At 37.5% G+C, this 18,275-nt stretch overlaps 1 protein-coding gene across 1 annotated transcript in view; it reads left to right on the forward strand.

Moving 5' to 3' along the window:
• Col5a2 (collagen type V alpha 2 chain) overlaps positions 1 to 18,275 on the forward strand; it is a 131,513-nt gene that overhangs the window by 50,850 nt on the left and 62,388 nt on the right. Inside the window, exon 2 of the mRNA XM_028887045.2 lies at positions 15,656 to 15,880. Within this exon, the coding sequence (XP_028742878.1) occupies positions 15,656 to 15,880 (225 nt within the window). The remainder of the gene's footprint in view (positions 1 to 15,655; positions 15,881 to 18,275) is intronic.

Genomic DNA, 18,275 nt, shown 5'->3' on the forward strand with positions numbered 1-18,275 from the left:
AAAACCAGAATATTCTGGGGAAAATTCATTTCCTGTGTCCTATAAACTAATCTAAAAAGGGAAATAGTATCTGGTATGCAGCCATTTGCTAATGATATTCATGCAAATATCTCAAGACCTATTCATGACATGGACTTGGTTTCCCCATAAATATCCTACAGGATCTCAGGAAAGCTGTGGGAATTTTCACCGGATATTAAGACAGGGACATTTGGTGGCTGCATAGACCATGTACCTGGAGATGAAATACTTGTTATTAAGGGCCAGGAACTGAATAGAAATCACGGAGCTCACATTCTTCCCTATAACAACAATCTCAGTTTTAAACATTGATTGCTTTAACCTCTCATTTCAAGATGTCTAAAGTTACTTACTTCCTTTTTTTTCTTTCAAGCTAATTCCCACTCTTGGACTTCTTTCCTTTATGCAAGCTCTAGGATCCATTTTGTTGCATCCTGTTAATCAATTTCCACTTTAGATTTTGAATTTCAAAATTTTATTTGTGTAAAATTGTCTTCTCCCTAATGTAGAAGTCTGGTTGTCTAATGAAGCATAAGAATGATGAGGGCTTAGGTATCCAAGCATCAGCTGTACAACTCACTAGCTTTTGATTGTGCCTTAGGAAGTTACTCACCTTTTACCAAAACCTCCCAGCACTTCTTTTATGTAATCAATATCCCCTCCCTTCTGGTCCTACCCAGATGATACTTTCCCTCTTCTCAATGATTATTCATGGGAACCTCTCTCACCTCCCAGGAAGTCTTTTTCACTGCACCACGTGGAATTCCTTGAACTTTTCAAGGCCTGCTTAAGAATCTGTTTTTCCTTACTTTCAAAAATTATTAAATTTGCTCTTAGACAATTTTGAACATTTATGCCATGGATGCTGACTGCTTTCACCCCCCCCCACCCTTGTTCATGGTCTCTTCTCTGCTTAAATCGTTCTCACATTTAGATATATTTGTTTTGTTCTGTTTTGTGACCCACTGAGATAAACCAGGACTGTATGTATGAACTTGCTTATGGAGCTATTCGTTGGAGCCTGGTGGACTCAGCAGTGGGTACACAACTAAAGACATCCATTCCTCCTCTCCCAGAATCTATTAAGGGCCACGAGTTCAGCAACAAAGAATAGGGGACTACTGAGCTGCCCTACCCCTCCCTTGTTTCCTTGATTGATGGCAGTGTTGTTCAGTATGGGCCCAGTGCAGATAACTACAGCTTTTGTGAATTAATGGTTGAAATGGTTACATTGAGTCCAAAGAATGGTATTTTGCAGACCTTCACCTTATTTTTCCATCTTTCATATTTTCTGCCTCCATTCCACAATATAATAAGGTTTAAGTGTTAGAGGAGGTGAAAGTCTAGTTATAATGCCATTATGACTACTTGAAATCATTTAAAAAGTAACCAGCTAGAACATACTTCATTTAAAAAGTCCTTAGCAAAAATATTTCTTTTAAAATATGATTTTATGAATGCTCCCCCTTTTCACCTAAAAGCTTTTCTGGAGTAGTATGTATAACTCTTGTATCTCTAGAATGGATGTAATCAAGCATACAGTAAATAGACACAAATAATCTATAAAAATGGCTATAAGTAGATTTTCTGAGTATAAACTAAAAGTGAAATCTAGTATGAGTTTTTGGTAACTATCTTTTTTTTTTTTTTTTTTTTGGTTTTTCGAGAAAAGGTTTCTCTGTGTAGCTTTGTGCCTTTCCTGGGACTCACTTGGTAGCCCAGGCTGGCCTCGAACTCACAGAGATCCGCCTGCCTCTGCCTCCCGAGTGCTGGGATTAAAGGCGTGCGCCACCACCGCCCGGCTTTGGTAACTATCTTAATGCTCAGTGTTTACTAAATTCTAAATTAGCACTGTGAGGGAAAATTTTTGAAACTAGCCATTGCATAACACACCTTTTTATTTTTTGAAATTGAAAATGTCATGAGGATATAATCCAGAATTCTGAATCTAAATTTGAAAAATGGCTATGGAATTGGACTTGGAAAAATACATTTGTAGCATATCCTAGTGTTGCCAGAGTTAGTCATTGGCAACAAATATCCCCTCCCTGTTTTACTGTGCACCTATGTCCCGGCTTCTGGGGCATAACTCAGGCTCCTGAGACACAGCCTTCTCCCAAGGCTCCTACTGTGGACTTACCAACAGATTTAGAAACAAGAGTGCCATTGTTTCCCCCTTAGGCAAGGGAAAAGGGGAAAGATGGTAAAGGAATCAAAGTAGGAGCAGTGGGTTTGAGGAAGTACTATGTTTCTTCAGATGTATGCTGGACAGCTGGCAGGCAAAATGAATCTGTTGCCAATTGCCAGCATGAGCCAGGAGTAACACTATTATACATCTTAGAAAAGGGTTTTTGGAAGGAACCACTTTGGATTTTGGTTTTCTTCCTTAAAAAAGAATGACCTTCAGCGCAGTAAAGAAAGGAAATAAAGCATTACAGAATTAGAATCATTGAAGTTTTTGATGTCTCTGCCCTCCAGCCTAGGTGAGCAGTACTTACTGAGTGTTTCAACATCCAGCTTTGCCCAAGTTCTATGTTTAAAGAATGAGGTCCTATTGCCACATTGGCTCCTTCTTCAGTCTATAAAGGCAGGAAAGAATACATTCACTACCTTAGCTTTTATTTCTAGTGCTTGGCATAATAATATAGATTATCAACAATGATAGATTTTTGTTGAACAAATAGCATTATCAACAGGCATGCATTATACTGTTAGGTTGTTTCTTTCATGGGTAAATTGTCTATTTCATAATTTGAAAACATTTTTATTATAAACAGTAATGAACAACTAAAACATTTAAGAAAGACTGAACCCACACAGGGAACCCTGACTTACTCATTCTGCCTGCTACACCCAAAGGCTCCATGTTCGACGTACAGTATTGGATTTCCACTTGTTTCCTGCCATAAACCCTATTTCTTAAGGCTCAACTCTGTTCCATTACCAAGTAAGATGGCTGAATATGGCATTTCCTTTAAGATAACTTAATTCCAAGTGAAACTCCATATTCCTTTCACTCCTAGCTTATTTGATGTCTGTTCTTACAAAGGTATCCTCAACTCATTTCAAAATGACTGATGATTGCTGTTGTTTTACATTCTAGGAAAGTCTCAGATTTCATTGTGATTAAGGAAAATAAACAGAATTAAACTCAGAGGATGGTTCTGAGATACTATTTAAAAAGTTCTGAAGAGCACATAGAATGGGAAACAGAATTGCGTTTATGACTTCTGTATGGTGCTCTGAAGAGAAGAGCCCCCAGAAGCTCTTATCTTTGAATGTTTGGTCTCCAGTTGGCACAGCTGTTTGGGGAGGACTAGGAAGTGTGGTCTTGTTGGAGGAAGTAAATCTGTCACGGCGGTAGGGGAGAGTCCGTGAGGTTTCAAAAGCTCATGCATTCCTAGGAAATTCTCTCTCTGCCTTGTGCTTGTGGATCAGATAGTAAGCTCTCAGCTACTGCCCAGTGCCATCACTGCCTGCCTGCCACCATGCTCCCTCCATGATGGTCATAGACCCTAACCCTCTGAGTCTGTCTTTTATAAGTTGCCTTGGTCACGGTGTTTTGTCATGGTAATAGAAGAGTAACTAAGACAATCAATGTACATATAAAATTCAGAATGTATATAAAGGACACGTGTGCAAATGTGCACAAATATGCATCATAACTTTCTGTAACTTTTGTATATTTTGATTATTTGTTAGCAGGAAACTGTACCCTAAATTTCTCTTTCCAAGGCCCCGAGTGTGTTCTTGTAGTAGATAATGTTCAATAAAGTTTGATGGATAAGTGACTATTAAGTAAATAAGTAGATTTCTATTTCTTTTTCAGATTGACTAATTCTTTGGGATCAACTCACATTTCAAGGCAAATTTATTTATAATACTATTGAAATATTTCCCCTCTAAATTAAGTGCTCATATTTTGTCTTTTTTATATGTTAATGAGTAGAGAAATTGAGGCATACTTTTACTTCATTAACTTAGTAATAAGTCACTAACTAGAAAAGGACTTAATGTTTTAGTACAAACTTAATTTTATATTCCACATTATAACAAATATTTATATGTTCTATGATCTCCACACTGGTTAAATGGTTTGTTAGTACAAAATATGTTTTCTTTAGCTAGTTGGTTAACAACTAATTACTGAAAAATAATTAAAATCTTAAATCTTTCTATGGAAATTTGAAGATAATTCTAGCAGTGTACTCTTCCTTTACATTTTCTTCAAAGTCATAGTTGTTGTTGGAATTTTCTCCAGTCCCGCTCAGGCCCACTGCATCTCAGACCCAAGTAAACACACAGACTTATATTACTTATAAACTATATGGCCATGGCAGGCTTCTTGCTATCTGTTCTTATATCTTAAATTAACCCATTTCTATTATTCTATAAGTTGCCTCGTGGCTTGTGGCTTACCGGTACTTTTATATCTTCCTTCCTCTGTGTCTGGCTGGCGACTCCTTACTCTGCCTCCCTGTTCCCAGAATTCTATCCCACCTATACTATACTTCCTGCCTGGCTACTGGCCAACCAGCATTTTATTTATCAATCAATCAGAGCAACACATTCACAGCATGCAGAGAGACATCCCCAGCACATGGTGTTTCAACAAATTTGCAATAATGATTAAGTTAATAATTGAAGATAACTAAAAGGCATTAACACTTAAGAGCTTTAAAATTATTCAACTTCCCTCTGTGCAAGACTTTTGATTTGTGTTTGTTTACTTGTTAAGAAGACAGTAATGTTGCTCGGAGTGACATGGGTTTGCAAATACCTTTTCCCTGTCTAACCATAGTACAAGGGGATGTCTTGAACTCGCCTTTGTTGTGTACTAAAGGGACATGGAAATCCCCCTCACAATAGAGATACAAGGGAGACACTGGCTTTGCTTGTTGGATGTTGGCCCTCCTTCCCTGTCTTCCTCCCTCTTCCTTCCTTTGCTTTTCTTGTCTTTTGTTCTCTGGAAGTATAAAAGTGTCCAGTGAGTAGCTTTTCTGAGAAAATAGAAAGTTAATTATATAAATTTCCAGATATTGCTTTGATGTTCAGCTGGGTCTGAGATTCAATCACAGCTAGTCTTGACTTTAAACCTATGGTAAGTTGACTCTTATATAATTGTGAATGCATGTTATAAAGGATAAACTGGGGGTAAAGACTAAGAAATGGACTTAGGCTATCCAATAATGATTCCAGCCTTACTTAGAATCCACTGTCTGCTCTGGCAAGGACTCGGAAGGAAGATACAAGGAAAAATTGATGTTTGCTTTTGTTCTTCAGTGAAATCACCTGATTGTATTAGTTACAAAACAATGTAAATGAAGTCTATGCAGAACAGAACAAAATTTGGTATTAGTTTACTTTTCTGTATAGTCCATGTATTTGATAAAACTAGGAATGTCCCTTTGGATGGAAGGTCCAGTGCCCCTTGCCCCTTGCCCCATCTTTTGGAGCCCGGTTTAGAGGGAAGAGAGGAGAAAGAGGCAATGCTTGAGGAACTTTCTCTCAAGTATTATCAAACTCTTTTTAATGAAAAGAATCAAATCAAAGACCCCTTAAGACTTGTATGCTGTTCTGTTGATTGTGAAATAAAAAAAATCCAAGATGGTTAATAAAAGAGCACTGAATAAGCAGCAAGTGGATAAAGAACAAATTAGAACAAATAACTTGACTACTACAATATCTGGATATTCTCTCTCTCTCTCTCTCTCTCTCTCTCTCTCTCCTCTTTCTCTCTCAACATTAGTTCAAGTTGGCTTTGAACTCAATACATAGCTGAGGTTGACCTTGAACCCTAATCTTTCTGCTCCTGCCTCCCCATTGCTTGGATTATAGATGTATACCACCAGTTTAATTATGTGGTACTAATGCTGGAACCCAGACTTTGAGCATATGAGGCAAGTACTGTTCCAACCAGGCTAATCCATAGCCTCCAAAATAGAGGTTTTTGTCTATAGACACTAATTATTCTTTTGTATTAGGAAGAATGAGAGAGAAGGCTAAATACAGTGTAAAGATAGTTAAACGACAAAGACTTGAAGTGAATTTGAAAAACTGTCTTAGACAAACTACCTAATTTTGTACCCACCTGAGTCTCTTGTAGTTAATATTATCTTAAAATACCACATTATCTTTGAAATAAGTTCCATAAGTAAAAAAATTAAAATGTATGAAATGTCCATTTTAGATTAAGATATCTGAAATGAAAATGTTAAAATGCAGTATCATCACAATCTCAATTATTTGATGTTCTTGTAAGTATGAACCACACTTGAAATAAACAAATAGGACAGGCACCAAAACTACACAGAGAAACCCTGTCTCGAAAAAACCAAAAAAAGAAAAATCAAAAAGAAAGAAAGAAACAAATAAAATGATATTTCTTTGAAAATCAAGTAATGGTCCAGGATTAAAATAAGTCATGTTTTCATCCAGTGTGTTCTAAATCTCATTGATGGTATGTAGCTAATGTTTTCCTGGTTCTTTCTGTTCAATTCCTGTGGCTCTGTGGCCAGCTGCTCAGACCCAAGTAAACACACAGAGACTTATATTACTTATAAACTGTATGGCTGTGACAGGCTTCTTGCTCTCTGTTCTTATATCTTAAATTAACCCATTTCTATTAATCTATAAGTAGCCATGTGGCTTGTGGCTTACTGGTATATTTACATCTCACTTCCTCCGTGTCTGGCTGGCGACTGGCAGCATCTCTTGACTCATCCTTCTTCTACACAGCATTCTCCTTTCTGCTTCTCCCACCTATACTTCCTGTCTGGCTACTGGCCAATCAGTGTTTTATTTATCATCCAATCAGAGAAATACATTCACAGCATACAGAACATATCCACAGCAATGGTACTACCATTGGCTTTCAGAAGGAAGGTTTTTGTGTGTGTGTGTGTATGAATGGGTATTACTGAATGATTCTACAACCTAAAGAATCATAAGTAAACAATATTCACCAAATCAATTCAACAAATACTGATGGAACACTTAATGAAATCCTGGCCCTGTTTTAGGATATCGGCATATGTTAAGGAGGGAAGCCAAATGCGTTATAAGTTGTAGTTGTATCATAAAGAGACCAACAATGCATACAGCAGTGAGAGCTGTCACATAAAGAAAAACAGGGAAGCAGGCATAAGCAAAGCTCGATGTAGTCATGGTGATCTACAATCCCAGCACAACAATTCAGAAGGCTCAAGGGTTTAAGACTACCCCAGGTCCAGGCTGGCCTGGGTTACATAGTGCCTCAAAAATATATCAAAATAAAACAAAACACAATAATTAAGGGAGAAAGTCACAAGAGTCAGTGGGTTAGAGTATCCTGGTTTTATATGTGTGTGATACTTTGAGACTTTTCGTGCAGTAGTCAGGGTGGGCTTTAGGCAGGAAGTAACCTTTGGGAGGGACCTGTAGGCGAAGAGGGAAATCAGGAAGGTGAATATTTTCCCTCAACCTTAGCCTAAAGGCTAGGCAGCTGTGGGATATGTATGAATGTATGTATGTATGTATATATTTTTACTTACTAAGGATAGATATTTAATTACATAAAAATTACTACTTAGATCTCAATCTATCATCTATCTATCATCTATCATCTATCTGTTTATATCATCTCATCTATCTATCTATCTATCTATCTAAGGATATTTAATTACATAAAATTACTATTTAGATCCCCTTTTATCATCTATCTATCTATCTATCTATCTATCTATCTATCATCTACCTACCTATAAAGTTTACTTGTATGAAGTATGTTAGTACCTCCTCAGTACTGTATGAGGATAGGTGGATAGGTTCACCACATTCTCTGTAGTGCTTTTGCAAATATTCAGGGGCTTGAGCTATGTGTTGCATCTCTGTATGTGAGGAAACTAACAACAGTAACGACAAACCCATAACAGCCTGAAAAGTCATTCTTGCAGACAGAATTATAGATGAGCATTGCACACAAGTATGTGTAATTTTAGTTTCATAACTTGGCCACAATTATTTGCGTTTCCAAATGGCACATGGAAAGAAACCTAAGTAATACCTAATAAGAGAGTCTTGTCTTTGCGTTTCATTTTTTCCATTTTAAGTCAAGTAAAACCAGCAGTTTTGCTAGTTAACTGAAAAGCTTTTGTGTGTGATTAAAAAAAACCTTTAATGGCAGTCCTCAGGATATTATCTCTGTCATCATTTACCAAGCCTGTTCATTTGTAGGCAGCCCTGAAACTGTGTTGAGGTCATCTTCTTTGTAATTTCTCAGATTTTAATAACAATTTTTCATGTTGCTTTAGATTATAAAATAAAATCATTCTTAGTAGAACAGGAATTTAGCTCAGCTCAGTAGCCTTTGGATGCTGTGGTAGACAATTCTTTTGTCTATGACAGAAGCTCTGACAAACAACGTAAGGGAATGTTTTGTTAAAATTTCCAAAGTTCCAGTCAGTGCTCACTGGATGTTTCTGCTTCATGGCCTATATGTGGTGAGACAGTTTCAGGGTGGGTAGAGATAAGTGGCTCACCTTGGCAAATTGGAGGAGAGCAAACCAATAGAAAGTGTCCAGGGACAGGATATATCATTCAGTGACAACTCCTAGTGACCCATTTCTTCCAGCTGGGCCCCATATAGTAATAACCCTTTCAGCTGTGAACTCAATGCTTTAATCCATTGATGAAGTTTATACATTCATGATCCAACCATCTCTGAATAGAGCAAGCTGGGGACCAAGACTTGGCACTTCATATTCAAACACAACAAATGCCTACTCCTGTTCACTTAGACCAATGGCAGAGAGCACAGAAAATAACAATTTGGATGAATATCCTAAAAGTGTATTTACATTTGGTATCTTATTACAATAAAACTTAGAAGATTTAACAACAGAAGGTGAAAGTTCCCACAACCCTTTCATACTTACCTGCCTGCCTACATGCCACAACCTTGAAGCTGAGATGAAAACACATTGCCAAATCACAGTCCCCTTCAGTAGTCTCTGGTGGCTTCAGATGCTTCTGACTTTTAAAGCATGAGAAACAAGGACATGGTACTGCTGGTACTTACTCAGCAGAGGCTAAAGGGAAAAATGAATGTTCCTCTCCTTGTCTTTTCCTGTGGTAATAGGCACTCCACGGAAGTAGGGACTTTGCTTAGAAGAGTCTCTGGAAGCCAGACCAAGCTAAGGTTGGCCATGCCTTGAGTGACAGTGTCTGTGGAGAGGTCCAGAGAGCTGAGACTGGCCATGCCTTGAGAGACAGTGTCTGTGGACAGGTCTGAAAAGATGGGTGGTACCATTTGCTGTTGCTTCCTTTGTACCACAAGAAGACAGTGAAGTGAGCATGACACTCACAGAAGCTTTAAATAATGGTATCTCAGAACTTCACGACCATAGCATGGAATGTTCTGAAATACAAGTTGTTAGAACCAACACTTTCTTCTTCCTGTCTGGCCTCACAGAGGTCGAGACACTCTGTCAAGAACCACCATGTTACCCATTTCCTTTCATTCAAAATAAGGGTCCAAAGTACATGTCCTCTGGGAATTTAAGTGAGAGGAAAGAGATGAAAGTTCTATTTTTCAATATGTTTGTTCACAGGCTAGATATATTTCTTTGACCCTCATCCACACTATGAGAGAGATAAATTTATAAAAAAAAATTTATAAGACATCAGGCAAACATTCCTGAGATGGGCAGCATTTGGGGACCCAAGGATTTTACAGCTCAGGAGAAGAAATTGATCAGAGCAAACATTTGTTTGAACAAGAGAGGAGAAATTGTTGTAGTAAAAAATGCACTGCATAATTTCTACAGGGAAGACCTTCAATTAACCATAGTTAAAGGCCCTTAGGTTATTTGCAATTTTAGTTTTAAGATATAATAGTAGTATGCATATGGAATTAAATTTATTTTCTTCAGGATCTATAAAGAAGAACTTTAGTTATATGATTTAGGAATCATGTGTCTTAGGAATATGTATTCTTTCATTTCTCAAGATTTATTTTATCTATTTATCTATCTATGTATTTGTGTGTGTGTGTGTGTGTGTGTGTGTGTGTGTGCATGTGTATATATCATGTGTGTGGGGATATTCATGGAGGCCAGAAGAGGTTATTGAATTCCCTGGAGCTGGAGTCACAGGGCATTATGAACTTTGGGTGCTGGGAACCAAATTCAAGTCCTCTGCAAGCATAGCAACTGTTCATAACCCCTCCTAATATCTCTCCAGTCTGTCCCCTCCTCCCCCACCTCTTTATTTTTGAGATAAAGTATCATGACATAGCCCTAGTTGGCTTTGAACTTGAGATCTTCTATGTGGTATCTTTTTCACACATACTATGTATGAAGGAATGGAAATGTGGGGCATGTTAGCCCATAGTTGGCAAACGGCAGCTTTAAAATCTTAGGTTTCTGATTGTTTATTGTTATAAGATTGCTCTGCCATCTAGTGATTAAGAACTGAATTTAGACAATTAAATTGGAAAGCACATAAAATTTGTAAGAAAACAGATCTATGAAAGTTTTTTACAAACATAGGACAATTGAGTTGGTTTCAAGTAAAATATGATCAAACAAAATACACCTCTCCATCTAGACAGCCATGCCAGAGCTTTGCGGGTGACTTCACAATGGAGACAGTGTGCTGGGGTATTTAGTAAGGAGAAAACAATCCTGTAGCATGGAAGTTAAGATATGGGAAACTACATCATGGAAATTAGAAAAGAATAAAAATATGACCAGATTTCAAACTCTTTTAAATTTTAGAGACATTAATAAACTATAAGTACCAAAAAGTGTAAGTAGCAAAAAGTCACAGATTTGCAGGATGTGAGTGTGTGTGTGTGTGTGTGTGTGTGTGTGTGTGTGTGTGTGTTTTCTAGGACTCAAATCTAGACTATAGATGTGAGCCTGGATTATGTTTCTGAGTTGAGTAGCAGAGTCGTGAGGGCACTATTAGATTTCTCAAGATGTCATTTAAAAATTCTTACTTTTTTGTTTTTATTCATACAACAGTTATTTCATGACAACATCTTTGTAATTCTTTTCAACAAACTGACCACCATTTTGTTTCCTATTCTGCTTTTCATTTAAGTAAATGGCCATAGAAGCATAAAGGATGACATATTATGCACATCCGCCATGTAGAAGCACAGAGGAGTGCATGAGCTCTATTTTCTAACCACTCTTGGTTTGCACACATCTTTCATTCAGACATGCACAACGAGACTTCACTGAGCCCTCTGTAATGGGAACAGATTCTTGTGTGGGCGAAGAGAAGGCATGCCTCAGTAGTGAATGTGGTTTTTCATCTCCTTGCCATTTAAAAGCGTTCCAACTACATGTCCATATCATCTTAAATTTAATTATAAATTCTCAGGAGAAAGAGATCAGTGATGAATCAAAGTATAAAACCAGCTTTTGGCATTGCCATTTAAAGAAAGCAATACAGTGACACCCCCCCCCCTCTGCCCCTTGGGTTGAGATCACATTGTCTTAAACTTTCAGGAAGAAATTGCTATTATTTGTGTTAACACAGAACTGAAAGGGTGAGTCTTTTCTTCCAATCTCTCTCTCTCTCTCTCTCTCTCTCTCTCTCTCTCTCTCTCTCTCTCTCTCTCTCTCTCTCTCTCTTCCCCTCCTCTCCCACTCTCATATCAGGTTCAAGAACAAGTTTATTTGACTTTCAGAGAAAACAGTACAGATTATTTGAAAATCCCAGCAGTCATCAGAAGATATAAAACAAGAAATGCCTTTTGAGTTAGGGATTGAATAGAAGTAGCTTTATTGACAAAGACAAAAGTACTCTGAACAATGTAAATGGACTAGTGAACTGGGGAAAGAATTCTCAAAACCTCCTTTCCAGAAGTAGCTGCAGCAATATGATTAAGCCATCTGCTTAATATTTATATCTAATTGAAAATTTGCATGCAATCTTGTATATTTTGACTTCCCAGCTTTTAGTTCATTTCAGTTATATTGTATATATTACCACATCTAATACATCTAATAATATGCTGTATCTAAGAATATTTCATTATACATATGCAAATTTAAATTAGTAGTTTGTAGTACATTAAGTGTTACAAAATGGAATTATATAGTATAACAATTCCATAGTTAATTGATGTTAATGCATTGTATAATAATTTATATAAATTTGTTTTTATTTTATCAGTAATTATAACTTCATAATGTTGTATAAAATGTTATATGTAACAATCCATATTAATATAAGATATTCCAAGTGATATATATATATATATATATGCTTTCAATATTTGAACAATCAGCACATACCCACTACCACCTCATCCCCATTAATGTACACAATCCCCAACCTTGACCACCCAAATTGTGAGAGAAATAGCAATTGGACATTATGTAGTATTTCATTTTCAAGCAAGGACTTTAAAACCAGTGAACAGATGCTGCTTACTCAACCAAAACTTGGTGAACAAAGTTCTTTTCACTTTAAAAATTACTTTTATGCATTTATTCTGTGTGCCTGCCCACATGTTTGCATGCAGGAGATGGGGAACACAGAACGAGAGCATGGAAGACAGAGGAAATCTTCGGGTTGCTCTCTTTCCACTCTGTGGGTTCCCCCGGGGTTAAGCTCAGGCTTTACTACAGGAGCCTTTACCTACTGAGCCATCTTGCCACTCAGAAGTTATTTTAAATTTATCTACTTATTGTAATTATTCAATTGATTATGAACGTGAGTCCATGTTTATAGATCATGTTTTGGAATGTTTACTTTGGGAGTAGAATGCTTACAACTCATTTTTTAATGCAGCTATAACACATTTTATTGAGAATTTCATACATGTACATAATGCAATTTAATAACTACCCCTCAATTTTATCCTATCTAATTACTCTATCATCCCTTCACCACTTAGTTTTCCCAGTATTGTTTGCTCTTTTACTTTAAACTTAGAGTTCATGCAGTGCTGCCTGAATGTGCATGTGTGTGGATAGCCATTCATGGGGCATCTTTGAAAATAACTTGACTCTCTGTCCCCTAGAAGCCATAAATTGCCAACCATTCTCAACTAAGGGTGGGATTTTGATTGGTCTGGTCTTGTGCAGTCAGTTACATCTGATGTGAATTCATGTGTGCAACTATCATATGTCTGGGACATAACTGTTGACTGTAGACAGCTGTAGCATGAATCTTAAAAGTTCTTATTAATAAAATCAAACCTGAGGCGAGTTATTGGGGTCCATGCTGGTAGATCAGAGAGACAGAACACGCCACAGCTATCTCACCTCGTCGGATCCTCAGCTGGTCTTGTCTCCTCAGACTGGAGGCCTCTGAGTCCTCATCCGGAATTGGTCTCAGCTGAATTACTGCTCAAAAACCTGAAGCTTAACCAGGCCAAATGTTTAACCAGCCAAATGCTTCTAGTATATCTTTCTTCTTTCTACCACCACTCCCTGGGATTAAAGGCTGGCTTTCTGGGATTAAAGGCGTGTGTCACCATGCTTGGCTATTTCCAATGTGGCCTTGAACTCACGGAGATCCAGAGGGATTTCTGTCTCTGGAATGCTAGGATTAAAGGCGTGTGCTATCACTGCCTAACTAGTGGCTTGTCTGTTCTCTGACCCCAGGTAAGTTTATTAGAGTACACAACATTTTGGGGAACACAATACCACCACAGACAGCCACTGTTTCTGCATCTTACAATCCTTCCTTCCTTCTTTTCCCTCCCTCCCTCCCTCCCTCCCTCCCTCCCTCCCTCCCTCCCTCCCTCTCTATTTTGAAATATTGATACAGAGCTTCACTATGTAGTGATGGGTGGCCTGGACAGGCCCTCACAATCTTATTGCCTCCTCCTCTGCAATAATAACTGAGTCTAGAGGGTAAGGTTGTGATATCAGTGTCCCCCAGCAGTCTTGTTCTAAGCACTTGACAGATGACCTGTCTGTTTCTGAGAACTGGGTACCATTCTCTTTCTTTCCTGAGACTTCAGCATCTGAAGAAGTTTGTTGGTTGAGTGCTCCCTCACTCCTCTGTTCAATTGCCTTTCTTCTTTCAGTGGAGGTATTTAAAATGTCAGGTGAGGACTAAATCTAGTAGGGTTGAGATGCCTATTTTCCTCTGTGTGGTTGTTGCAGGAAGTTCCAGAGGGGAGTAGGTGGGTCTAAACAAGGGAACCCATTGTCTCCTTGTTGAAGAAGGCCATGTGGGGTGGAACCCTGAAGCAAAACTCTTGGTAGCTGTAGGCTGTGATAGCCATGACGATATAGCATAACTGACAGAACTCTGAACCAGGCAGCAGGATCATTTGTGCAGAACAGAAAGCAGCAACAACAAAAAACATATGAAGCAACAACGAAAAAGTACTTGTATTATGTGATTGGTTTCAATTTTTATAAGAGACCAACCTACACATAATAAAACACAAGTGAATTATTGCAGTTCTAAATACTCAGGCGCTTCTCAGCTCCTAGCACCAGAACTCTCCCTATGGCAATGGTTGTTGCTTCATATATATACATGCATACATATTTCCCAATATTAAAAATAACTTTTATCTAAATATAGAAAGGTAATTAGTAAAGTTATATAAAACATATTGCTTTTGCTATAACTTTCCTTAATTAATTTCAATGTAAAGATAATCCTCTCATTATCTTTGTGAGTTTTGTGTTTCTATTACAGTTTAAAAATGAATACCCTCAGTTTGGTATGGTTAATGGAAACCTAATCCAAGAGATAGGAAATGGTTATTTCATTTTCAATTCATGTTTAAAATAATTCTCAGAAGCCTATATGCTATTATTTGGAAGTTTCTCTCAGTACATGAGTCCACTTGAATTCCTTGCTTGAGATTTACTTGTATAAAATCTCTAGTAAGTTGAAAATCATGTAGGGTTTACATGTACTGAAGTTACTCATTCCCTTTGGAAATCCTTTTTGCTCTCTTTTCAAATGGCTTCTTTCTGTCCCTCTTTACAAAACTTTATTACATTCAATCACTTATAATTTCAAAAATAAAATCTTGTTAGAAACATTCTTTGGCTAAAAAGCATACTTACTTTGGTTCATTTTTTTCTTCTCCACCTATTAGGGGAATTTGTATTTCATTCACCATTTCATGATGAACTATTCACTGTTTTATGTGAATAAGTTAATTGATCTTTCGTCTCCTCAAGAGATTAACCCCTTCTCTTTTCTCCTCCCCCTCTTCCTCATACTCCCTCTCTCTGTGTGTTCATGCATTGGTGAGAGAGAGAGAGAGAGAGAGAGAGAGAGAGAGAGAGAGAGAGAGAGAGAGAGTTAAAGCCAAAGACTGATGTTGGGTATCTTCCACAATTGCTTTCTATCTGTGTTGAGAAGGAATCTTTCATTGAACTTGTCTAGATTGAGTGGTTAGGTCTCTGGGAATCCACCTGCCAGCACTAGAGTCACAGGCACATGTGACGACACTTGCCCAGCCTTGTGCATGGGTGCTATGGACCTAAATTCAGCTCCCCTTTGCTTGCACAATAGGGACTTTGCTGACTGATGTAGGTCTCAAGCCTAGGAGGGTACATCTTTGAATTTTTTTAAAACCAAAATGATACCTTATTATCTCAAACATTCCATAGATTATAAAATTTCAGATTATTAATATCTTTTCTTTTTATTTCAGATGAATATGGTGAAGAAATAGCATGTACTCAAAATGGCCAGATGTATTTAAACAGAGACATTTGGAAACCTTCTCCATGTGAGATCTGTGTCTGCGACAATGGTGCCATTCTTTGTGACAAGATAAAGTGCCTAGATGTGCTCAACTGTGCCAATCCTATAACACCTGCTGGGGAATGCTGTCAAGTATGCCCACAAACATCTGGAGGTGGAGATACTAATTTTGGTAAGAATGCTCAAATCTGTTTAGAATAGAGCCGATGGCCCACCTTTATTTTCCAGTGATTATTGTCCTCAGAGTTGAACAATCCAAGTGAATAATCATAGCAACTAACTCTGTGACCCCAGGGGTTAATAACTTTGAAACCAGAAAACTAAACATATTTCTTTTAAAAGTGTGATGAGCCTCCTGGAGCAAGTAAGGAACCTAGTTTCCCCCTCTGAGGTCAATTAGCGTAGAAGTAGACAGTGATTTCTTGTTTTCTTAACTATTAGAGGATCTTGTTTTGAATGGTTATGCCAAATTAGAGAATGATTGTGCATTATAGATGGCTGCTGTCATTGTGTTTATAAAAGGTGCCTCCAAGATATTTTGTTGGCCTTCTGTTTCATTGCCAAGAGAAAATGCAGAATGTATAAGCTTCACCCTACAGAATATGATAATTATTTATAATATAATTACTGCTCTAGCAGTTTCTCTTACATTGCCTTAAAAATCCAGGGTGTGATTAATGTGAACCATATAATAGAAGGAAGTGGAGCCAAGTTCTTAGAGAAAAGAATGATACAAGTTACTGGGTTTTTAAATATTTTTATAGAAAAAAGTATTTGTGTTTAATTGATATATATTTGATTTTAATCAAAGGGACAGGCATGTGTTATCATTTGCATATTTTAATGAGTTATATAAGACCAACATTAAGCTTTTAAGTTGCTTGCTTTAGTCCTTGTACTAGTCATTGTCAAGACATTATCAAAGTTTCCTTTTTCTTTTGACAAATTCCATTGAAAATAACAAAAAAAAATGAAGTATTCAGCAGTACATACATGGAAATATTATACAGCAACTTATATCTTTTCATCTTGGATATTATTTAGCAGAAACAATGCACCTAAAATAAATACTTAAACTCAAATTTGTGCAGCATGATAAACGTGTAATAGAATGATAAAGACACAAAAGCTCCTGGAAGCAGACATAATCCCACAGATGCCCAGGAATCAGCACAATTAACCCTTGGGGATAAACAAAAGTAAGTGGGAATATGTCAACAATGTCAGAAAGCAAAATCTATAACTTTCTGCGAATAGTCAGTGTAGGAGAATGCAACTCATTCCAAGCACAGTAGTGAAAACTGAATGGCAACAAATTTATACAAATGAAACATGAGAGAAGGGTAACTGGTTTCTGTTAAATTTATGAGACACAGAACACATTGGCATATGTGTGGCCATAGCTCACATTCAATTTCTGAGGCTGAATATAGTGGTGCTTACCTTTATTTCGGGACTTGGGAAGTGAGGTAGAAAGATTAAGAGTTCAAAGTCAGTCTGAGCTACACATTAGGCTAGCAGGAACTAAGAACCAAATCCAAACAAAATGAACCCATACCAAAATGAGCCAACAATATTCTAACCAATTATACAGCTTTTTTTTTTGAGACAAGTTCTCCTGTATACCAAGCTGCCTTTAAGTGATTTAGCCAAGGATAGTCCTGAACTTTCAGAGTACTGGGTACTTTATATAAGACTTATTAAGTGCTAAGATGTACCTCCAGGTCAGAACTTAGTAAAGTCATAATTGTATCTAAGAAAAAAAGCTGTTAGCAGGATCAATGTGCAGTGATGTGGAAGAAACAGGAAAAGTAAAACTGAAAGATGAACTAGGAAGTTGACCAACGAGGTAATAGTGCACAGATGACAAAAGAGTTATTGATGTCACCCGTGGGAAGAGAAAAACAGTACATTAATCAAGAAGAATTGAACACAGTAAAAGGCAGAATATATGTAGAAGATAGCCATATGTAGCACAAATTATTGGAAGGTCTTATTAATAAAAACAAACCCAGAGCCAGATTGGGGTGAATGCTTGAAGATCAGAGAAGCAGAACAAGCCACAGCTAACCTCACCTCGCTATTTCCTTAGCTGATCTTGTTTCCTTAAACTAGAAGTCTTTGAGTCCTTATCCAGAATGAATCTCAGCTGAACTGCTGCTCAAAAGCCTAAAAGCATAACCAGCTCTAGTTCCTGGTCCTCACGCCTTATAGTCCATTCTGCCTCCTGCCATCACTTCCTGGTATTAAAGGCGTGAGTCACCATGCCTGGTTGTTTCCAGTGTGGTTTTAAATTCACAGAGATGCACATGGATCTCTGCCTCCCAAGTGGTAGGATTAAAGGCGTGTGTGCCACCATTTTCTGGCCTCTATATCTAGTGGCTGTTCTGTTCTCTGACCCCAGATAAGGTTATTAAGGTGTACAATATATTGGGGAATACAATATTACCACAGTCATATATATTATTGAAAAGTCTCCAAAGAAGCAACTAACACAATGGAACAGAACAAACCATGATGTTATTCAAGAAAACTCTGTAGCCCTGACAGTGCCTGGGAAAACATTT

This window comes from Peromyscus leucopus, chromosome 13 (assembly GCF_004664715.2).
Source record: "Peromyscus leucopus breed LL Stock chromosome 13, UCI_PerLeu_2.1, whole genome shotgun sequence".
NCBI lineage: Eukaryota > Metazoa > Chordata > Mammalia > Rodentia > Cricetidae > Peromyscus > Peromyscus leucopus.